Source organism: Cucumis sativus, chromosome 5 (genome assembly GCF_000004075.3).
Source record: "Cucumis sativus cultivar 9930 chromosome 5, Cucumber_9930_V3, whole genome shotgun sequence".
NCBI classification, from domain to species: Eukaryota; Viridiplantae; Streptophyta; class Magnoliopsida; order Cucurbitales; family Cucurbitaceae; genus Cucumis; species Cucumis sativus.
Genome location: NC_026659.2, coordinates 16,120,261 through 16,145,145, shown reverse-complemented (window position 1 = coordinate 16,145,145; position 24,885 = coordinate 16,120,261). Strand labels below are relative to the sequence as shown.

General features: G+C 33.1%; 1 protein-coding gene and 2 long non-coding RNA genes across 4 annotated transcripts; 1 reads left to right on the top strand and 2 right to left on the bottom strand.

Moving 5' to 3' along the window:
• Positions 1-1,381: 1,381 nt before the first annotated feature.
• LOC116403681 lies at positions 1,382-3,052 on the bottom strand. 2 transcript variants are annotated; one of them, XR_004216481.1, is made up of 3 exons: positions 2,596-3,051; positions 2,349-2,471; positions 1,382-1,564 (listed from the first exon to the last, which is right to left on the bottom strand). It is a non-coding gene; the product is annotated as an uncharacterized LOC116403681 (long non-coding RNA). The 2 variants fall into 2 exon arrangements; XR_004216480.1 differs by having other exon boundaries at positions 2,349-3,052.
• Positions 3,053-6,782: 3,730 nt separating this feature from the next.
• Positions 6,783-7,355, top strand: LOC116404053. Its single transcript, XR_004216981.1, has 2 exons — positions 6,783-6,894; positions 7,056-7,355. It is a non-coding gene; the product is annotated as an uncharacterized LOC116404053 (long non-coding RNA).
• Positions 7,356-17,630: 10,275 nt separating this feature from the next.
• Positions 17,631-21,444, bottom strand: LOC116404015 (PAX-interacting protein 1-like). The gene is made up of 4 exons (XM_031886162.1): positions 21,239-21,444; positions 20,944-21,131; positions 18,702-18,752; positions 17,631-17,858 (listed from the first exon to the last, which is right to left on the bottom strand). Exons 1-3 carry the CDS (start codon positions 21,384-21,386, stop codon positions 18,711-18,713), a joined length of 378 nt encoding a protein of 125 aa, XP_031742022.1. The 5' UTR covers positions 21,387-21,444; the 3' UTR covers positions 17,631-17,858; positions 18,702-18,710.
• Between the last annotated feature and the right edge of the window lie 3,441 nt (positions 21,445-24,885).

The window sequence follows — 24,885 nt, the reverse complement described above, 5'->3', positions numbered from 1 at the left end:
GACCATTTTAAGTGTTACCAAAATATCACATTTGGTGTAGTATGGTATTGTTTTGAATATTTTTGTAAAATAGTGGATCAAGAAGTTTTACTAAGATAAAGTTTCATGTTGGACAAGAGGATAGTGGATGGGAATTAAGTTGAATGGTCCACTTTTTTTTTAAATCCTTTAAGGTTTTATGAAAACCTTTCACAATACCTTTTCATAATCATTTTGTAAAAATAATATCAAATCATTTAAATATACCGAAAAATTATTTCATTTCGAATAAACCTTTCTTTATGCTTAAAAAATCATTTCATTTTGTCAAGGATCCCGAATCGTTCTCTACGCTTGGTCTCATTACCTCGCGTTTAGACTACTGTATCAACAGCATCTGAGAACATACAAATTCGTCTTTGTTGCTATACCGCTAAGCTTTATACGCTCATTTCAATGCATAAGTCAGCTTCTTATTACCATGTAGTTTGTACACTCCATGGTGGCCTTCACTCTTTATGTGCACACAAAAGTTAGCATCATCTCAAAGAAACATAGTATTGAAATCATAGTCATCAAATCAAGCTTTAATATTATAAATAATGCTTGAAAACATAACTTTTCGTAGAAATCTTTCTGAAACATTCTCATCTGAATTCTTCTTTCAAATCAGTAAAGAGAAATCGTAATAAAGTTTCTTAACATAAATTCTTTTGACTGAAAAGCACTCACCAAACTTCACTAAAGAAGTCCTTCTCACAACCATCTTTTCGCGTGGCTAAACCAACAACACTTTAACATTTCAACAAAACTCTCGTCATCCCCTCCTTAGTTACCTAAATTCTCCTATTTTATAGATCCCTTATACTAACTTAGTCATGCAAATCCTTAATATTTAACCTAGTCATGCTCAAATCCTTAATCTTACATGTTAACCCATGTCAAATCAGATTTGACATTTTCTTTACAAACCTTGCTCCCCGCCTAACCCAAACCGTGAATAAATTCAACCACTTAACATTTCTCGTGAATAACCTTATCGCTTGATTATATTTTTATTATAAGAAACGTTCCACCTGAACTAACCAACTTTTACTCGCATAAAACTCTTATCACGAACTTAAACTCCAAGGCTTCCTCGTAGACTTCTTCTCCACGAAACACTTGGTTCTTCTCGCGAAGACCACCCAAAACTCCTAGTCTAACACTCAAAACTTTCATTTCTTAACTTACGCAAAGACTTTTTCGCTTCTTATCTGTAACGACCCAACTTTTTACCTAAGTCGAGGTCATTAACTTTTGACAAAAGACCTTGGTTAATTAAAATTTAAAACCTCAAAAGAACAAAATTTATTTTGTTTGTTTGGGCCCCAGTTTTAAATTACTAAAATTCACATGAAAATTTAAAACTAAAAAGTTTCAAATCTTTGAATACTTTAAAACTTCAAAATTTTCTAAACAGTCTCACGTTCGAATACAAATAATACTATAAATCACTAAGCGGAAGCAAAATTTTAAAGTGTCCCCTGTGGCGGTCACGCTTCCTTCCTGCCCCTCGCCGGTTTGCTGCCTTTATTACCTTTGCCTGAAAAATTAAACATAAGGAGGGTGAGTATAAAAATACCCAGTAAGAGACCCTCTACTGGTCCCGTCAGGGGAAAATAAATTGTTAACATTCTATTGGGACACCCTGTACAGTCGCAGTCTTGTGATCCCGTAGGATGCACATTTCAGTCTAACGCCCCGAGGGACGTACATTTCAGTCTAGTGTTCTGCAGAAACACATATCAGTCTAATGCTCCCGAAGGTCGCATAAAAATTGGTGATCCCGTAGGACACCTACAAGGCATACATCCCAATAAAACTAACAATTTTTCCCCTCAATCCATTCTAACCATCTTTACGGTAATTTATGACATCTTTCAGTTACTTCAAAATATAAAGTTCTTTCACTCAACATTCTAACAGTCAACCTATCTCACTTAAGTTCGAAGGTCGTTGATAACATTTTAATACATCTGTCAAGTAAACAACAAAGTCACAACACCCCTCATTTTTACCAGCGCAAACCACAGTTCAGTATAATCCACATTCAACCGAAACAAATTCACTAGTTCACATCCAAATCTTTATACAGCACAATCTATTAATATCATCATGTACACATAAGCATAATTTCAGTCATTCACATGTATACTTTCGGCAATCCACATCAATTCACACATCAATGTATTTATATATATGTTTCCAGTCAAATACAACATACACTAAACATTTAGTCTGCAACCAAACGTGTACATCTTAATCATCATCCATACAGTCCAACACAACTCAAAAACTTTAGGTGAGTCCAGTAGAAAGTCCCTTACCTCAAAGTTAGGGAAGCTCCCTTAATCAACTATCGTCCACGAAACAATCCAAATAAGGGCAAACCGAAATCAAAATTCACAAATTGGTTGTGAATTTAAGTGATCCAAGGTTACCTTTCACACCTTCAAGAATAATTTATCAAATTAGTCAATTAACCCATCCGTAACGTTTGAACACCTTGAAAACATCACAACCCATACTTAAATTGTTTTGAAAACGACTACAATTTCATAACTTCAATCTTACCAACAATACTTCGACGGATCTCAGTAAAAATAGGGGCAGCGGCAATCGATTCTAAACAAAAACCATCGTGCAAACAGATTAGAGTGTACGTCGGTTTGTGAATCGCGGTTAGAAGAAAAAACACGTTGCTGGAAGAAGAGGAAACGCGCGGCTAGAAGGAGGCGTGCGCGCTGCCTCAAAATCGATCGACGATCTGACGCGGCGACTGGGCTTCACGAACGGAGAAGAAGAGAGGAAAGGAATGGACGACGGCTGGACTTGGCTTCGACGGAGACAGAGGTCACGCGGCGGGGCTGGGCAGAGGGTCACGCGGCGGTGGGCGGAGGCCATGGATCTGAACGGCAAGGGAAGGGGAGAAGATGATGGTCGGCTGGGTTAGGGTACAGGAAAGAGAAGAAGAAAAAGATGGAGAGAGGGGTGTCGCACGCGTGAGAGAGGGGAGAGAGGAAAAAGATATTTTAATTTCTTTTTCTTTTCCTTTTTTTTTATGCTAATTAATAATAATAATAATAATATATTATTATTATGAAAGACTTTTCCAACACTTTTTTTTTTAAGACAAAACAACAAAATGACGTCGAACAAAAATTAAGAGTAAAAATATCGAATGGTCCGATTAAATTAATTACCTTAGAGTTCGGGGTGTTACATTATCGCACAACTTCTTTCGCGAACTACCCACTTATCGCAAAAAAGTATACTTAACCGTAAAAGATCTTATCACTTAATCTTTCCATGGATTTATTTGAACACCAACTTCTTAATTCTTAGCCGAATTTTACTTCCTTACTCAAATTAGAAATGGGTCGCACAACTTCCTTCGCGAACTACCCACTGAATCGCAATAACGTATACTTAACCATAAATTTTTTTATCGCTTAATCCTTTTCGTTGATTTATTCAAACGCCAAATTCTTAATACCTAGCCAAATTTTACTTCATTACTCAAATTAGAAATGGGTCTCACATTTAGAGCCTATCGCTTCTTTAAGATACATGATCTTACCGATTCAGAGAAATTAACCACAGGCGTTATTAGTTTTGATGATCTGGCATTGGATTGGTACCAAGCACAAGAAGAGTTGGAAGTTTTTAAGAATTGGGCTGACCTGAAAGAACGAATGCTTGTACAGTTTCGATCAATTCGAGAAGGAACTTTGGTTGGAAGATTTTTCTCAATCAAACAGAAAATGAATGTAGAAGAATACCGCAACCGATTTGATCGATATTTAGCTCTGGTAGCATTTCTTCAAACGGTAGTGTTAGAGGAGACTTTGATGATTGGGCTTAGCCCATGAATAAAAATGGAAGTGGAAACCGTGGAACCGATTGGGTTGGCCCAGATGATGAAATTTGCGTTGAAGATTGAGAATAAGGAACTAGTGAGAAAAGAGTGTGGGTTGAGCAGTGCATTTCATGTAAAACTGCAACTCACCCTATCTATTGTGGAAAACAACAATACAATGATGACTAAGGAAGAAACCAGCAATGGAAAGTCTGCTGATGAGAGCTATCACCCTGAAAGGAGTTACTGATAGAACTAAGACATGCACAACAGAAAAAGAATCGAAATTCTACCCTAATTGGGCTTAGTTAACGAGACTAAACCAAAAAATAAGGTTTTTAGAATACTTACATTTGAAGCTGCGTTTTATTCGAACAACCACTAAGTTTGACTTAGTATCCTCTAGACTCATAATCGAGTTGTGGGACCCGTTGGATGAAAGAACCGGACGAGAGAAATAGATGAAAAAAAATGGGCGTGGTAAATTTTCTTTTTTTTTTAAGTAAATAAGAAAAAGAAATTCCATTTGGTGTGAAAGCCCAAATATAATAGCCAACCCATCAAATGAGTTCAAAGGCCCCATTTATAAGGATTTTTCATTCAAAATTGTATGTCCATGCAATACTAAAGTCCAACAACTCAAAGTCCACTTTCTCTAGCAAGGACTTGATAAAAAAAGAGAATATGAGTTAATAGGAAAATGAAAGGGAATTCCTTGGAAAGTTGGTTTGTGTGTCATTAAAAGTCAAGGTGGAAAACAAAGTACAACATATGGCTAAATGTGAGAGTAGGCGTGCAAGTATAATAAATACCTACCAAGATGTTTATTAATAACATGTGTTTGATACATAATTACAACACTTTGACCAAACAACCAATGCTTAACTATTTTCAAAACGTCTGGTCATCTCGCTGCAAATCCTTCAACCTTCTTCTCTACTTGGCCTAAACACCTCATCTTGGAAGATGAATTTTTGAAAGAATGTCTAAAAGACTAAGGTTTTATGAAATCCTTTTCGCAATACCTTTTCATAAACATCATTTCGCATAAACAACATCAAATAATTTTATCTCGCATAAACCTTTCTTTATCCTTAACATACTCATAACATAACAATTTCACATAAACACACATTAGTTAACATTCATTCCTTTCACCAAGGATTTTGAATCGTTCTCTACACTTTGATGTAGAACATCTCCCTTCTTGATGTTTCTTGAGTTTTATCCTAGAGGAGGGGTTTGAATTACCATTTTTATAGTTTAGGATTAGTTATTTGAATTACCAATTTTGTATCTTGAGTTAGTTATAACTAACTCAACTCCAAGTTAAACTAACTCAACCCCAAGTTAGTTTAACAACTCTTGTAATCTCCAGCCTATAAAAAAGCTTCTCATTTTCATTAATAAGACATAAAAAAAGAGGCATTATACATAAAGATTTCTAGCTTTGCAATTACTGCATCAATTGGTATCAGAGCGTGATCCTAGCTCACTCTTCCCTAAAAAAACTTGGATCCTACCACTCTTATCCATGGACGCGAAAGCCTCCTTCAACCAACGCTTGCAGTTGGTAGAACAAGCTATTGAAGAACTTCGAAAAGGGCAGTAGAATATACAGCAATCGTTAGTAGAATTAACAAACCTTTTTACCCAATTTCATGTCCAACCTTTAGAAGAAGCAATTCAGCACCCAAGAAACCCAATTTCAGCAAACCAAGAAAGACAAGAAAAACCAATAAACCCTGTTGTAAACCAAGAACTACTAAGAAATCAACCTATTCACATCCACAATAATCGATTGTATGGAAACAACGTACTTGGAAATTTCTTAAACGATTCTGACTCTTCCGATGAAGACAACTTGCTGAACATTCATCAAGAACCTCAACAAAGGCTTGGACTTCGACCATACTTTCAAGAAGATCAAGAAATACGTATGAAAGTGGATCTCCCTACCTTCAATGGTCAAATGGACGTGGAGAAGTTTCTTGATTGGATCAAGAACGTAGAAAATTTTTTCGACTATGCCAATACACCCGAACACAAGAAGGTTCGATTAGTTGCTCTCAAACTTCAAGGTGGCGCAAGCGCTTGGTGGGATCAATTACAAAACAATAGACGATTATTCGGTAAACAATCTAAAGATTAGCTGAATATCTTATAAAAAGATGTTGCCATAGGCTTAGTGGTGACAGGTGAGAAAGTAAGCTGTGTCTTTTATGACTCTTAAACGTTGAAGTCAATCAATGAGTTCCAAATGCAATATTGGAAGTTTTCTTAAATATTTTGATGCTTTTGCATGTTGTGAAAGAACTTGGTTAGATGTGAGAAAGGGGTTTATGAGATTAGTTACTTACTATTCCCTTTTTCACTGTCATTGCTACTCAGTAGATATGCTATGGGCTCGTGTTTCTGTAGAATATAATTCAGATGCTCTTTCTCTAGAATATAATTTATATGTTCTCTCTACAAATTTGAAGTAATTTCTACTGTTTTTGCTAATAATTTATATATTATAGAGTTAAATTTAACACAGTTAATCATCTTAAGCATTTGACTCTGGTGTTCTTAAGATATAAATTCAAATCCCTATAATTTTATCATCTTGATCTTTTCAATCGTCTCACATACCGTCTTCATTTCATAATCTTGCCTACTAGCTGCGTATCATCAATGAAATTACCATAGGAGTCCACATGTGGTAATTATGGATCTAGCACGATATACTGCGTATCATGTTGTTGGAGATCATTTTAAATGATTAACCAGTCTATTGGTGGTTTGAGTCTTTCCTTTTGAATCTATAGGTTGTTCAATGGTCTAATATTAACTATGTTTAGATTTATGGTAATTTTCATTCTTTTACAGCCTTAATAACCAAGGAAATGTGTGCTTTGATAATCTTTTCTTTCTCTTCAGCAGGTTGGTAATGTAGAAAGGATACATGTATACTATGCCCACGGACTAGATAGCCCAACCTTTGTTCGCCGGTGTTATTGGCTCCTAGATAAGTATGTTATGGTTGAAAGAAAATTGTTAAATTGCTTGCTACCAGTTGTTTCAGTGGGGTCTATCCCCATCATGCCACAAGCAAAGAAAAATGAAATTAGACAGTGGCAGTATATCGTGTTCTACTTATATAATTTATGACTTGCTTCTGCTTTTTGTTCAGGACCTTTGAACACATTGTCCTTGTTCATTACCGTGAAACACAAGAGGTTAGGTTCAGCACAATGCATCTGCAGTTACTGAAATATTATCTTGAGACAAACTTTTATCATTTGGACTACTACATCTATTTAAGATTTGCTGATTTTTCCTCCATGGTTGCAATATTAGAACTTCATCCAAAATAATGTTGTCATGTGTGTCTTTATGGTGATTCATGTGTTGAGAGTTCTCTTTCTTCTGCTATCCATAAATTTATGGAATGGAAAGGCAATGATCATGACACTATTTTTTGTCAGATAAACACTGGTTTCATATGCTTCAACTCTGTGGTGCTTCACAGCACACGGATAAAACTTCCAAACAATCTGCACCCAATATTACCATAATGCATTTGGACACTTCATTAACAACTTCTTACAATTAGCCTTTCTATATTGAAAATAATTCGTTATCTTAACTTCCTGTTGCTGCTAGTTTCAGAATTTTCCATCCACATCGTTGAACTCAAATTCTGGTTCTGTCTCTAACCCATCAACTCTGTGGCTTTTATCGGAGGAACTTGATTCCAAGGCTACTCATGTTTATTCTCTTGGTGAAAATGAATTGTCAGGTGATACTGGCCGAACCTGTCAAAAATAAATGAGTCATAGTTTGTTTGATCATTCATTTTCTAATCTTTCTTCTTTATATTTAATTAGTTGTTTAATTTCTTAAAAAAGAATTCTGGTTTATTTATAGTATATTTGGTAGTATGCATGCCTCAGCTCCTTTAATGCATGTCTCTTACAGTATATTTGGTAGTCTTTTATAATGTTACACCCTTTTTTTTAATTCCTAAAACCTTTTAACTTTCCAAATTTTCATTCATTCTTTTAGAAAATTATTTTCATTATTTTTTTATGGTTACAAAACCATCCATTAACTACATTAATTAGACAATTCACTCCAATAATAAATAAATAACTTTTTTGGATCTAAGGTCTTTTCTCATTCTACAAATTTAATTTACTATATAAAGATTATTATGCTAATTGAAAAATATATTTCTCTCAAGTATGCAATGACAGAAAATTAGGTTATAAATATAAAAAAAAAATTAGGTATTATAATTTTTTTTAAATTTTTTTTTTTTTTTTTTAATAAAACCTTGCATTTGGGGATTCACATGTTGTTACTTGTCGAACCAAAAAAGATAAATTCGCGGTGAAAACTCTTTAAAAACCCAATTCGTGGAAGGAAAATTTGAACTGTGGCGTTGAGTTATTTTGTTGTTGAAGAAGATCAGTAAAAAACCCACAGCATTAAAACTTCTTTTTGTTTCTTTAAGTATATTTTAGATTGCAGCGTATTTTCTATTTGGGTTTAGTTAGGGTTTCTCTTGTTTATTCCAAGATATGCATGGATAGTTCATGTTCGACTATTTGGAAAGAGGGATTTATGTAGCACGGGTATTATATTCTGGTTTTGGAAGTGTCGAGATAAATTAAGGACTTTTTTAATCTTCTTCAAACAAACCTATACGAAGGCGAAGAATAATTTGTGCTTGTATTTTAGTCGGAATAAAAAGAAACATGAAGAGAATGCCCACGAGGAAAATGACCATGAGAAAAAGTTGTGTATTCCTCCATCCATAACTGAGCTCTCTAATGTGTATTCCTTCCTCCATAACTGGCTTACTTTGGACTGTTTGGATAGAAAGAAGAATCCTTCGAAGCCCTAGACTTGTCTCTACCGCATTCGAAAATGCCAAGTTCTCTCTGAGGATCTCTAACTTCTGTCGTGTTCACCGTCCGTCCGTCCGTCTGCGTTCACCACGTCTGCGTTCACCGCGTTCACCACGTCCGAGTTTATCTAATATATTTTTCCAAATCTTAAAGAAGAACTTTTGATTCCATTGGAGTTTATCATTAGAGGCATTACTATATTGGCTGCCTCTCAGTGGGCGATAGGTTTTCCAATGGTCATTTGAGACTGGTTGATAATAGCAAAAGTTAGAGCTTGAGAAGAAGGAGCGAAGAAAGTAGTGAAGACAAAAGAAGAAAGAAAGCTGAGTGAAAAACGAAAATTGACAAGGTAGAGATGTGACATGAAAATGATGATGAGAAGTGAAGGAGGCACGACACAATACTGGTACACAATAACAAAGCCTTGATAATTAAAAAAAGGATGGTGCCAAAAAAATTTAAATACAAAAAAAATGAAGGTTCTTGCAAGTGTATTGAGTGAATGGGAGAAAGAAAGGATAAAAAAGGTAGAAAGAGAGAAAGAGAAGTCAAGGGTAGAGATACATAGCTTTGTATATAGAAACTTTATGTTTATACTCCATTATACGTTGTGGAGAATATAACATCCTGATATGTTTGATTCAATTTGAATGATGCAATTATTTATTTTTCTGCAATAATTCTACTTCTAGAACCTAAATTTTGAAAGCCTACTAATTTTTCAGAATTAATTCGAGACCCCACTTTTGCTCCCCTTCCTACCTACGGTTACTTTTTGCTTAAACTTTAAAAGTTGTTTGAAAATTTTTGCTGAAACTTGTAAAATTTGTTTGAAGTTCGTATATCTCTCACATATTGCAAGGTTTCTTAATTATTTTATTGAATTTCCTACATAAATGCATTCAAACATGAGTTGACATAAATGCATTTTGCTATCAAGAGAGTATACCATACATGCATGTGTAGGACTTTTATCCCTTATATTTTATAATTTGTCTTACTACTGTTATTGACTGATATACCAATATACATGTGTAAAGTATTGATCATATAATTAATATTAAATTTATTACATTCACTCATCAATTTAAGTTTTTTAGTCAATGTATGTTCATGATGTACCATGGTCATATCATAATAGAATAGATCCAAGATTATATATGTTCAAACCAACTGGTGATTTAATTATCAAAGATATTATGATTTTGTCCAGTTTTTTTTTTCAGTCACTACTAGAAAAATGGATTTTAATCAAGACATTGTGTCGTTGAAAATAAAAGAAAAAAGAGGTGGGATGAGGTACATTGTGTTGTTGAAAATAAAAATATGGATTATTTCTTAAAACAATCATATTGACACAATTTAATTTATTTCAACACAATTTTTGCGTCATTAATTAACGACAATTTTTTTGTCATTAAAAAAATTTTCAAATGAAAAAACCTCAAATTTAAAAAAAATTCGAAGTGGGCTACCGAGTCGTTATGAAGAACCCTTGCCCTCCAATTTTTTGCCACTTGCCGTCGTCGATTCCACACTCCAACCACTGTTGTCGTTGCTCCCACAACAAGCCTTCGCCGTCAAACCCACCAATCTAGCCACTTTCGTCGAATAAATTTATTTAGAAATATAAGTTTTAATGACACTTGAAATCAAGAAAAAGGGATATGAGGGAATAAAATGTGTCGTTAAAAATAAAAATACAAAATTTTTTGTGACACAAATTGAGTTTTCTTGACAAAATTTTGGCATTGTAAATAATGGCATAAATTATGTGTCATTAAAAATTACCCTAATAAAAAATCAATGTTTTCCTTCAATCATACGCTTTTTGATTTAAAACAAATAATTCGAAGCTTTCATCCCACTTGTGAACAATGACCGAAAAAAACCTTACTTCATCCCACATCGTCGCTGTCTTTAGCTCTCTCGCAAATGCTCTCTGGCGACGTTCCCCCCTCTCTCGCAAATACTCTTCACGACTTTTCCTCTCTCTCAAAATTAAGCTCTCCGCCCACCATTTGAAGGAACTCACCAAATTTGCAAGTAATTGAAGAATTCGTGGTCCATGAGATAGATTAAGTCCATTTATGAGTTAGTTTGATTATATTATGTCACATATACATGTATTACAATTAAGGGACACTTGCAAAAATGGCAAAATAAGTTATAATAATTAAGTCCATAGAACACATACCTTATTATTTGAGAAAGTGACAAAAACAAAGACCAACTCACACATCAAGAGGTAAAATGTCACAAATGCCCTCGTTATTGATGTACATTTGATACACCTTATACACGTCTGATACACCTAATACCTCTTGATACATTAAGTCCATTTATGAGTTAGTTTGATTAGATTATGTCACATATACATGTATTACAATTAAGGGACACTTGCGAAAATGGCAAAATAAGTTATAATAATTAAGTCCATAGAACACATACTTTATTATTTGAGAAAATGACAAAAACAAAGACCAACTCACACATCAAGAGGTAAAATGTCACAAATGCCCTCGTTATTGATGTATATTTGATACACCTTATACACGTCTGATACACCTAATACCCCTTGATACACTTGATACTTCTTACTGATACACTTGATACATTTGATAGATACAATTCATGCACTCGATACTCATTGATACACTCGATACTTTTTGATACACACTTGAAACATCTTCATACACATAATACTTCTCGTTACACTTGATTCTTCTTGATACACTTGATTAGTTTGATACACTTAAAGACTTCACTTATAAGTTTGATACACGTGATACACCACTAATAAACTTGTTATACTTCATTGGTACACTTAACAAATTTGATATGTTTGATGTACATGCACTACAAGAAATTTACCCTTTGTCGATGACAAATATCGTCAGTAAATCTTCAAAAACTAATCAACTTTTCTTTTGCCAACGAAATTAAGCTGTCAACACACACCGTCACGTAGGTCTATTGGAAGATCCTCTATCGATGGCAAAAAATAAACTGTCAGCAAAAATAGGAACTATTTTGAGATAAGGTTTGTGCGTACACGTGTGTGCGTTTGTGCATGTGTGTGTGCTTGTGTGCGTGTGGATAGGTGTGTGTGTGCATGCGTGCGCTTGTGCATGTGTGTGTGCGTGGGTTCGTGCGTCTGTGGGTGTCTGTGTGTAGGTGTGCGTGTGCGCCCGTGTGTGTAAGTGTGCATGTGTACGTGTGTGCGCAGTGCTTCTATGCTTGTGTCCGAACAAGTTAATATTTTTTAATGTTGAGTTTCTTCCAATTTTAAAATAATAATTTAATTATCTTGATATTTAAGGCATTAATGTTATTTTGAGATAAAGATAGTGAACAGGTTGATATTTTTTAATTTTGAAATTCAATTAAGGTTATTTTAATACAAAATCTATCGTTGAGACTCTCAAATTCCGAAAAATAATAATTTTGTTATTTTGAAATTCAATTTTGTTATTTTGAAATTCAAATTCAATTAGGTTATTTTGAAATTAGTATGATTGAATAAAGTTATTAATATGTTGAATTAATTAGTTGAGTCTCGAGATATTAAGAAAAATATTATGATATGAGTTGATGTATCTATTTCAAGTAAAAGATAATTAAAAGCTGAGAAATGCATAACATAAATTAATTACAATGTAGAGACGAAATAATTACAGTTGAAGAATGTTGATATTTTGGTATTTTATAAAATACCATGCACGTGCAAAAAATGCTAGTTGCTAAAATTCAAAGGAAAAAGTAGTTTTGTCATTTTTCAAAATGACCCCTAAAAACGTTGTTATGTCTCTTATGACAAAGAGTGTAGATCTACTGATCCATATTCGATTTGTTTTTTGTTGGTAAAATTGGATAAGACCGCATTATATTGAAATAATTACACGAATGACACTTTTAAGCCAATATTGATAGAAATTATAATTTAATCAATGTTATTAAGTCAAATGAACATGGTTTAAAACTCTTTCTAAACATAATTAATGTATTTGTTTTTTAACTTTAATTAATTTACACATCTTTGTGCGTGTGTGCATATGTGTGTGTGCGTGTGCGTGTGTGGATGAGTGTGTGTGCGTGCGTGTGCGTGCGTTGTGCACGTGTGCGCGTGTGCTTGTGTGCGAACAAGTTAATATTTTTTAATTTTGAAATTCAATTAAAGTTATTTTTGATACAAAATCTATCGTTGAGATTCTCAAATTTCGAAAAATAATAATTTTGTTATTTTGAAATTGAAATTTAATTAGGTTATTTTGAAATTAGTAAGATTGAATAAAATTAAAATCTTGAATCAATTAGTTGAGTCCTGAGATATTAAGAAAAAAGGATGTATCTTTTTCAGGTAAAAAATAATTAAAAGCTAATAAATGCATAACATAAATTAATTACAACGTAGAAACGAAATAATTACTGTTTGAGAAGGTGAATATTTTGGTATTTTATAAAATATCATGGACACGTGTAAAAAATTCTATTTGCTAAAATTTAAAAGAAAAAGTAGTTTTGCCATTTTTCAAAATGACCCATAAAAACGTTGCTATATCTCTTATGACAAAGAGTGTCATCTACTGGTACATATTCGACTTGTTTTTTGTTCGTAAAATTGGATAAGACTGCATTATATTGAAATAATTACACTAATGACACTTTTAAACCAATATTGATAGAAATTATAATTTAATTAACGTTATTAAGTCAAATGAACATGGTTTAAAAGTCTTTCTAAACATAATTATTGTAGTTATTTTTTAATTTTAATTCATTTATACATCTTTGTGCATATGTGCGTGTGTGCGTGCGTGTGCGTGAGTGCGTACGTGTGTGCGTATGCGCGTGTCCACGTGTGCGTGGGTGTGTGTGTCTACGTGTGCGTGGGTGTGAGTGTCCACGTGTGCGCTTTTGTGCGTGTGCGTGTGCGTGTGTGTGCGTATACGCGCGCGTGCGTGTGTACGTGAGTGGGCGTGTGCGCTTTTTGTGCTTTTCTTCCAATTTTAAAATAATAATTTAATTATCTTGATATTCAAGTCATTAAAATTATTTTGAGATAAGGTTATTTTAATATAAAATCTATCGTTGAGATTCTCAAATTCTAAAAAATAATAATTTTGTAATTTTGAAATTCAATTTGGTTATTTTGAAATTCAAATTCAATTAGATTATTTTGAAATTAATAAGATTGAATAATGTTATTAAAATGTTGAATTAATTAATTGAGTCCTGAGATTTTAAGAGAAAAGTTATGATATGAGTTGATGTATCTATTTCAAGTAAAAATTAATTAAAAGTTGATAAATACATAACATAAATTAATTATAACGTAAAAACAAAATAATTATAGTTGGAGAAGGTGAATATTTTGGTATTTTATAAAATACCATGCACGCGCAAAAAATGTTGTTTGCTAAAATTGAAAAGAAAAAGTAGTTTTGCCATTTTCCAAATTGACCCCTAAAAACGTTGGATTTTTGTGTATTCCCTTGGGTTTTCTTGTTCAATATTTAGTCAAATTGCAGTATACCTAAAATTTGTGTTTGTTACGTCACAAGATTTCATTCACTATTTGTGTCTGTATTATTTTATATTTTATACAGGAGACTCCGTTTGAGTGTTGAGCTAGTAATGGGAGGGACTACCGTTGACCCCAAAATTACAAGGTTTCATGTTGCTTACTGGATCATTAATGATTCGTCTCTATCACATATGAACGATCGCATATCCCATCTAAAATATCGATCACCCTTGGTAAAACAACCGTTTAGATATTCTACACGATTGTTTGCTTAAGGATACACGATCATTTTGTAACTATTTTTTTTATTATCCTTTTTTCTTTCTATACTAGAATCAGAATCAATTGTTTGATGATATTAACAACATGTATGATGATCTTCGTGATGATTCTAGTCATCACAATCTGGACAAGAATGATGACCATCAAAATAACAAACATGTGATCATCCATGAGAATCCATCTGTTCAAGAGTAACATCTTCAAGAATCTACTGTAGAAACTCAACAGTTAGTGTTTGTAAACTTACTGGTATAGAAGTAGATACGATGGATAATGTATTTGTAAACTGAGAAAGGTGTTATGTATATATATATATATCTTGACTGTCTGGTGTGTTGTTATAGTATCAACTGATTTTGTGATAGATTGAATAGATTGAACGTAAGTGTGTTAAGTTGGATTGATGATATGATGGAGTAGTTTGACTATACTAGGAATGGATTGATTAAATGTTTATAATGGACTAAGGGAAAATTGTTAGCTTTGTCGATTGGGTAGTGTGCCTTGCAGGTGTCCTACAGGATCACCACCAGTTGTGCATTCTTCGAGACCACTAGACTGACATGTGCTTTCTACAGAGCACTAGACTAATATTTGTGTCCTTTAGGGCATTGGACTGATTATGTGTATTCCTACATGATCACAAGACTTTTAAAGTGCAGGGCACCTCCAATAGGAAGTTAACAATTTTATTTTTCTTCTAACAGGATCAGTAGTGGGTCCCTTACTGGGTATGTTTATACTCACCCTTTTATGTTTAATCTTTTTCCGCGAAACTGCCATAGGGAAATGTCCTTCAAATTGCTTCTACTTTATATTTTTTTTATTTTGGTTTTCTTTAGTAATTGAGACTGTTTTGGGTTTCATGATTGAACGACTTTTATGTTCTTGAACTTTCTTTATTATCGATACTTTTACACTTTCAAAATTTTATTTGAAATAGAGCCCGAATAAAAACTCTTTAATGTTGTTAAAAAATAATTTTTTTAAAATTATAAAGTCTTATGGTTAAAGGACGAATCTAGTCTTAAAGTAATAACTTCAGCTTAATTCGAAAAATTAGGTCGTTACAATCTATTTTGCAGAAAAGAAAATCATCGATTTTATTTTGGTTAAGAAAAGCTGTTTTTCTTCTACATATTTATAACTCTCTTTCTTTCATTGAGTAGGAGACGGGGTAGGAGAAAATCATAGGATTCTATTAACTTAAAAAATATTAAATTAATAGAAGTTTCAAATCAACTAACTAATTAACCATTAATCAATTAGTTAATAATTAATTAAATCATATTTAATTAATATTTCATTTAAATCTTATTGAATGAATATCTCTCCAATACCTCATAGTTTTATATTAATTTAATTAAATCAAATTTAATTAAATAATATTAAACTAAACTATTAATTAATTCTTCAATTAATTAATAACTAAATTAAATATTTTATATTTAACTTAAGTTAAATTTGAATCATATTCAAATATAACTTTATCTCATAATTAATAGTTTTAATATGAAACAAATCCACATTAAATTAATATTTGAACTCATTCAAATATTTTATCTCTCATAAATTAATTTTGAACTTTATCTAAAATTAAATTTATATAATAAAGTTTCATTAACATATAAACTTTATATTATAATGTATCATTATATATTATACTAATTATACTAATTTCCAAAGTAAATTTGAATATTTCAAATTAGAACCAATATAAATAAATCACATTATCATTTTGTATCATCCATTACTTTCTATTCAGTCATACTAATTGGATCAACCTAATACATAAAACAAATATAGAAAAATTAAAAAAAAAAAAGCATGCACAAATAGAGACAAATAGACATTGATAGCTATCTCTATCTCTATCTATCTGAAACAAGCACCATAAATTGTTATATTTCTCTATCGGATGGACAAAAATAGCAGTCTATTTATATCTACCTGAGATACAAACATTAAAAAAAAAAAAAAAAACCTTACCAATAAAATTCTTGACTTTTCATGTTATTCTAAATGCAACACGTTCTCAGCCCAAGAAGTCAAACAACTCTTCATTGTAAAAGTAGCTTTACTTCTTTCATCAAACCACTTTTGCAATACATCTCTAATTGAACTAAGCATGGTAGCTACAGGTAGTTCTCTAAGAAGAAGAAGACCTTCTAAAAAAATCAACAGTTACATGAGCAACTAATGGATGTATATTAGTTGCATCTTTAGCAAAAGATAAATACCAAGCCACATCATTGTCTTTCTTTACTGGCACCACAGTTGGACCTTGCTTTTACCAAAATCAAGTAAAACAGATAATTCTACTTATCCATCCAATTGAATCTGTTCACATATTAAATCAACTAGAGAATTAAAGCTGACTCGGACACCTACCAAAATTTCAGCAACTAAGTAATTCTCATAAATATTACATCCATTCCATTGACCTCCGTAAAAAACAACAATAGGAAAAGACATTATAATCTGTAAAAAAAATAAATAAAATAAAATTAAGTATTTAATTGTGATAGAAAGAAATAGATAGACATAGATATACATTTATTACTGAATAAAAGAATAAAATGTACAAAATGATAATACTAAACACAATGCAAGAATAAGTAAACGATCGTGCAATGAAATAATATACATTAAACGATCCTATTAACCGTGATAAACGACCATTTAACAACGGTAAATGATAATATTGATTAAAATAAATTATCGTGTTGACATGGGTACACGATCATATGATATTGGTGATCGTATTGAATAGTGTAAACAATCGTCTTGTTATCGGTACACGATCGTGTTAATATTTGTAAGTGATTCTATTGATAGTGGTAACTGATCCTGTAATTCCATGTAAATTATCGTCAAAAACTTTAAACTATCGACCTTTATAATGAAGTACATAATTCTTACATTAATACTTAAAATTTGTTGTAACGACCCAACTTTTCTAACTAAGTTGAAGTCATTAATTTTGACAAAGAGACCTTGATTGACACAAAATATAGTAAAATTCACTTGAAATCATACGATCAAAGAAAACAAACTTAAGTTTGGGCCCTATTTCAAATAACCAAAACTTTAAAAGTACTATTCACAAAACAACAGTTTGTAAACTCAGTTCCATCACAAAATTTTTAAACAACCTCATGTACAAAGGAAAAACAAGAAACATAAAGCGGAAGCATTTGAAGGACCTTCCCTTATGGCAATCACGTCTCCTTCTTGTCCCTCGTCGGTCTACCTCATTTGTTACCTTTGCCTGAAATAGTTAAACATGAAAGGATGAGTATAAACATACCCAATAAGAGACCCGCTATTGGTCCCGTTAGGGGAAAAAGAAACTGTTAACTTCCTATTGGGGTACCCTGCACAGTCACAGTCTTGTGATCCCATAGGATACACATAATCAGTCTAACGCCTCAAAGGACGCATAAATCAGTCTAGTGTTTCGCAGAAACACATATTAGTCTAATGCTCCCGAAGGATGCACATATCAGTCTAGTGCTATCGAAGGATGAACATATCAGGTGGTGATCCCGTAGGACACCTGCAAGGTAACTACCCAATAGAAATCTAACAATTTTCCCCTCAATCCATTCTAAACATCTTAACACTAATTCATAGTACAATCCAGCTACTTCAACATATAATCCTTTCACTTAACACCCTAATAGTCAACCTATCTCACTTTAGCCCAATGTCCGCCAGTAACATATCAATACATCAGTCAATCAAACTATATAGTCATAACACCCCTCAATTCATCAGTACGCAACCATACTTTAGTATAACCTACACCCAATCTAAACGACAATCACAAGTTCACATCCACATTCCATACAAACACAATCTACAATTGTCGTCCTGTCTACATCCATACATATATATATGTATTCCCAGACAATCACAATATGCATTCAACATCAAGTCTACATCAATCCATGTATATATTTTTTTTTCAGTCATTCACAGCATACATTCAACACCAAGTCTACATCCATACATATATATATCGTTTCAACATCTTTACTCAATCGGAGGTAACTATACAGACAGCACAATTCAAAACTATAGGCAAGTCCAGTAGTAGAGAATTCCTTACCTTATAACCTTACTTAAGCTTCTTTTTCAAACTAAAGTGCAACGAACCGACCTAAACATAATTGAAGAGAAATCAATCACTTCCACAAACAATTTAATCCATTCAATTCACTCTATATGTAAATTCCATAACTTACCCAAATTGTGGAGAATCAAATTCTAACGTCGGTGCAACAAATAACCAAACAATTCAGATCTAAACATACATGGCGTGACGGAACCGGAGTGACTCGGGCTAACGGTGATGCGACGATAGGACAAAATTTGCTTGACGTTCGGTGTAGGTGGAAGACGGTGGTGAAGTTGATTGGAGAAGGAAAAGAGAAGGAAGAAAAGAGATGGTGGTGTGGCCGTAGGTTGAAGAGGAAGAGAAAGGAAGAAGATGAATAGGAAAAGAGAAAAAATAAGATTAAATATTATAAATATATATATGAAATAAAAAATAAAAGTAGAATAACGATGAAATTTTGAAAAATGAAAATTTGGATAAAGTAAAATTTGAAAATAAAGATTTGATACAAATCCAATATTTGGAGAAAAAAAAGTGTGTTAAGATAATGTAGGAGAAAATCAATATTTATGCTAAAATTTTGCATATTTCAAAATTAGTTACAGTTTAACTAAAAAGCAGGCGAGGGGATTTTAGGGTTAATGAAAATTCAAAACACGTGAAATGCTCATGTTTGCTATTCTTCTAATAAAATTTTGCTATTTTCTCAAATGAGTGTAATCCAACAAAATGAAGTTGTGTGTGTGTGAACAAAAATGAGGTAAATAGCTTTGATGATGATGGCAAATGGGTAAAGAAAATCTTATCTTATTCTTCACTTTTCATTTAATTGACAAAAAGTAACCAACCATATGAAGGGAAAAACAAAATGCTCTCTCAGTTACTTTACTCATTTCTTTGTTCTTTGTGTGGGAGATATTTGAAATGGAGATGAAGATCAAAATGAAAGAGAGATTATGCATACACTGTGAGAAGCACACAGAAAAATTGAAAATAAATTGAAAAGAAGAGAGAGATAAGTCTGAGGGAGAAATATTCATTTCCTTTTCAAAGTGAATTGCAAAGAAATTTTCTCAATTTGAAAAGAAAGGAGAAATATACAAAGTCAGCCACCGCTTCTTCTCCCTTCAGTTAGCAGTTTTCGTCTCCCTCTCTTCTATTATTAAAATAAATAAATAAAATATCACAACCCGACTTAACACAAACTATTTACTCCAACTTTTTCAACTACAAATTTAATTTCTCAACTTTTAAACTATTTTAAACTTACAAATCTACTTTATTCATTTCTTCAGATTTATATCTATTAAATAAAAAAAATCAAAATTTATAGACACTTAAAACATAAAATTGAAAGACCTATTAAACAATTGAAAGGTTTAAGAGGTAACTAGACAAACTTTAAAAGTTCTAAGGGAAAGAATCTTTTGTTTAACTATTACAGTAATTAATTTTGAAAATATGTTATTTTAGTAAGTTCAAGATCAAAGACAAGCTAAACAATAAAATGTTGCGACAAGAAAACAATCTAATCATAATTAGAAACATGGATGTATGTATTTGTACACCAAATCACAAAAAATAACTCCAGATTTCGATATAGAGACAATTAAAAACTTGAACAAATTTGATAATTAAAGAAACACGGAGATGGCCATATGACCCCTTGTGCATAGACTTTTTACATTACATGCAATTCCTAGGATCAAAACAAACATAAATATTAAAGACTTAAGAAGCACATACACTCAAGTTTGGCTAGTGTATCAATAAACAATATGTATGGAACACTCGGAGAACACGTGTTGAACACTAGTTAGTACAGTAGATGTGTTAGACAACAAGTATTCCAATGTAATAAAGGTCAAGATTGGTCACACACACATATTAAACTCTTGGCTTTGAATAAGTTTTGAGTGAAGGACAAGCTTATTTTTAAGCATATAAATACATAAACTTATTGACTTTGAATTTCTATATAAATATGATACATACTTTTTAAATTATATATATTAAAACTGTGTTCTAGCGCTATCCTATATTTTTTAGAAAAAAATGGCACGTCACCATGTCTATGATTTATTGACCCATGTCTAGAATTCATATACGTGCTTGTTTGTTGAGAACTTCACATCTTCATTAGATGGGAGGATAGCCATATTATAGTGGTTGTATATGTAATATAGAGAACCAAACCTAGTACTCGAGATTTGTATAATAACAGAGAACTTACATTTCCACCGGCTGACTTGAGTATCAAGGATAGAGTTTTAGGTGGTGGTTGAGCGTGAGCTGATATGCAAACATTATACCCTTCAAATAAAGCTCCAGGACATGCTTTTGCCCTGAGAACTGTAGCTTTTAGGCTGGCTCGATACTTCGATATGTAGTCATCATCATTTAGTATGTAAGGCAACTCGTCTACAGATCAATAAGGAATTAATCAATCACAAAAATTAGGTAGGATGAAAAACATAAGTGGAAGAAAATACATTACGCTTTGATACTAGCAAGCCATTCGAACTTACCAACAAATCTACCTTCCCGGTAGCTTTCCTTTAACCAACTGGAGGAGAAAATCCAAGCTCTGAGTAATTTGCAATTAACTTGCAATTTTAGTAACAAGATATAGTAAAAATTATGAGCAAGAGCACACTGACACGCTTGAAGCCACATGGTAATGCATATGCTCGATAATCATTGAGAACATTAACAGGAGAAAATAAAGTTAAGAACAGTAGCGTGAAGAACAAAAAACATTCTACAACATAAAATCTTCAAAAACACATTGCTTAAAATCAAGTTTACTAATATAAAAGGTAAGATATTACGTTCCACTCTCCACACTACTGAAGTTCAACATTTCACATGAAAGAAATGAAATACTACTCTCAAATATAACTGAAAAAAGCATAAATGGGTAAAGAAAAAGCATAGAGAAATGCAAAAGAATCCTTGGCTTTGATATATTGAAAGGTAAAGAATATCAACCATAGATGCCCGGGAGAAGAACTCCTACAAATACACACTTAACGCAGATTATCATTCGCTAACATGAGACCTTCTAGAGGAATTCTATTAGGATACTTCCTAACAAGAACAAGATCTTAATTTATTATAATGAAGTATAAGAAAATACAAGATAAAACCAAGTATAAGGCACTTGGAACCTCCCTCTTGAGTACTCTCACCCAAGCCCTAGATCACTCCCCAGAATTCTCCCCTCACTTACCCTCCCTCAATTTATAATAAGATGTAACCACACTTACATAATAACTACTAGTAACTTTCTAAATATCTAATTACCCTTATACCCCTAACCTTATACTAATCTAGGTATCTAACATTACCCGATCCTTCAAAACACCTTGTCCTCAAGGTGTGCTTACAAACATGATCAAGGCCCCTTTCTCTTTTTTTCTCTTTTTAATTGCAAACAATCCCCAGCATTCTGCTCTTCAATGTTGAAAAAGAAATCCTCCCCTTCGGCTTTGAAAAACTCTCGATTCCAATAAGGTCCATTGACTTCAGCCCACAAAGCAGCCCAATGTACTTGAATTTTCCTTTTCCAAAACACATTGTCTTAGTTAACCCTTTGCATATCACCAACAAGTGTTTAATTTTCAAACTCTTCATCTCTATTGGGCTAGGCCATAATCAAAGTGTTGCGTCAAGACCAAAATCATACTGCCGCCGGTTTCATTCCTAGGACCCACCTACATACACGTTTTTCTTCCCTCCTATTTTTGGAACTCTCCACCCATTTCATCTACAAAATGATGTGCCCCCAATGTTTTATTTAGAATAAGTTGAAGCTTATTTAGAGTAAGTTGAAGCCCACTTGAAATAGTAAAACCCAAGATTGTTACTTTTGTCTTAATCCTCTTTCCTACCAATTTCTACCACGTCATTGGCACCATCATGTGTGCAACAACTTCTTCCTCGTCACGTGATTCACCCCTATTCCAGACCACCTTCTCGAGCCTCTGTAGACCGGCAACTGTCGGCTTCTTCTTTCTCCATTGCAACCAGCCATTTTGTGTTTCTTTGAGCAACAAATTTTTCTTCACTCGAGTCTTCATTTCGAGCCTCACAGGTAATCCTCGTCGACCTTCCTCTATAGTTTCTTCTTGGTCACTCTTTGCCATCCTCTTCACCTTCGTTGTATAACCGTTGCAATCATGTTTTCCTCGATTCTTCTATGGATTTAGCAACTTCTTGGAATCCATCGATTTATGGACCTGAAGATTCCAATCCGTTCTAAATAAACACAATCCAGATCAGTGCCACTGAACACAGGCATTTCAACCTTCTTGAATTTGCTATGATCGTTCGAGTTTTCATCCATTTCAAACTTGTTTGTTTTACCTTCTACCTTGATTTCCTTCAATGTCTTACCTCCACCTTCGATGATACTCTCAATCGTTTGTCCTTTGCTCGATGATCCTTCCATTCTTCCGGAGATTGTCGAATTATCCTTCTGCTATTCATTTGATGCATTTAGCAACCGTTCTTGTTTTTCCAACTAGATGACTAGTCTTTCGATGCTTTTTGGCAAGCATAACAAGTTTTCTTCAATTGCCAGCAACTTGTGTAACTGAACTTGTATCCCTGAGATTTCCTTATCAGAGGTCTCCAACTTCTCTTCGATCCGTTTTTGTGCTGCTCTATCGTTCTCCCAAGTAAAATCGCTTTGATACCAATTTGTTAAGATACTGTAAATATACGGCAAGTGCATCTTACTTTATCGAATTACCTCAACGAATTACAGTATAGAGAATAAAAAATCACTCACATCTACTTCCTAAAGGCACACTCCAGTGAGGATCACAACAAAGAACAAGAAAAACTAAGAACAAACTGCAACCATGAAAATGACCAAAACAAACAATAAAAAGAACTTGACTTGGACCCTCTACTTCTCCCGAGCATGAAAGACGGCAGCCTCTACTTCTTTGGAATATTTTGTCCCCTTTCTCCCTCCTCTTTCCTCCCTTTTATTTTGCTTTACTAACAAACTAATGGGAAAGATCTCCTCCAATATTCTCTCCTCCTATAATCTCTCCTATATTCTCGTGTGGGTCAATATTACCCTTTTTAATTCTTCTACTGTATTTAAATAATATTGGAGACATATGCTTCCTAACAAGAACAAGATCTGAATTTATTATAATGTAACTATAAGAAAATACAAGATAAAACCAAGTATAAAGCATTGGAACCCTCCCTCTTGAGTACTCTCACCCAAGCCTTATATCACTCCCCAGAATTCTCCCCACTTACCCTCCCTCCATTTATAATAACATGTAACCAGCCTAGTTACCACACTTAAATAATAACTACTAGTAACCACACTTACACAATAACTCTAATTACCCTTATACCCCAACCCTATACTAATCTAGGTATCTAACAAATTCCATAACATAATGTATTAGGGGAAGAAGGAAATCGAGGATAAAAACACTAGCTAGCCAACAAATATCTTTCATTAGTGAGCTTGAGCCATTTTACACGTAAAATGGGAAAAGTAAGCCTGAAACCCAAATTAGCCTAATGGTTGTCTTAACAACCACTACCCACCATCATGATAGAAACAACTGAAAAGGAAGAGCATGATACAATCCAACTCAAATATAAGAATTGATTTTGATGTTTAACTAAAAGTAAACAGGCAGTAGAATAAGAAACTATGCCCTTTTAGATCTAGAAGGTTCACAACAATTTCCAGCCTAAACACAACTACGAGCCAATGGAAGAATAACGGCAAAGGCCTTGTGTGCATGGAATCGCTAACTTTGGTGCAAATGAGATGATTATCGGTATTCAAAGGCCAAAAGGACACATAGAAGAGTGTTCGTCTAAGGTTGGAAGACTAACCCTGAAAAGAGAGCAATACAAAAATTTAGAGTTTTCCGCACTTTTCCTGTAATGACATGAGTGCTTGTACTCCCATAAGCAGTGAGAGAACCACCAAGCTCCTCAATCATCTAAATCAGAAAACAAATGCACATTAGAGCAGTCACAATTTGGAATAAATAGAACTTTTTATTGTTAGAATCTTAGAATATTTACGAAAAGTTTATGGGAATATTTTTCTTAATTCCTAAATATTTTCCTTTTTTATTCCTCTGTATATTCTATTTATTCTCCCTTGTACCTATTGTATTTTTCA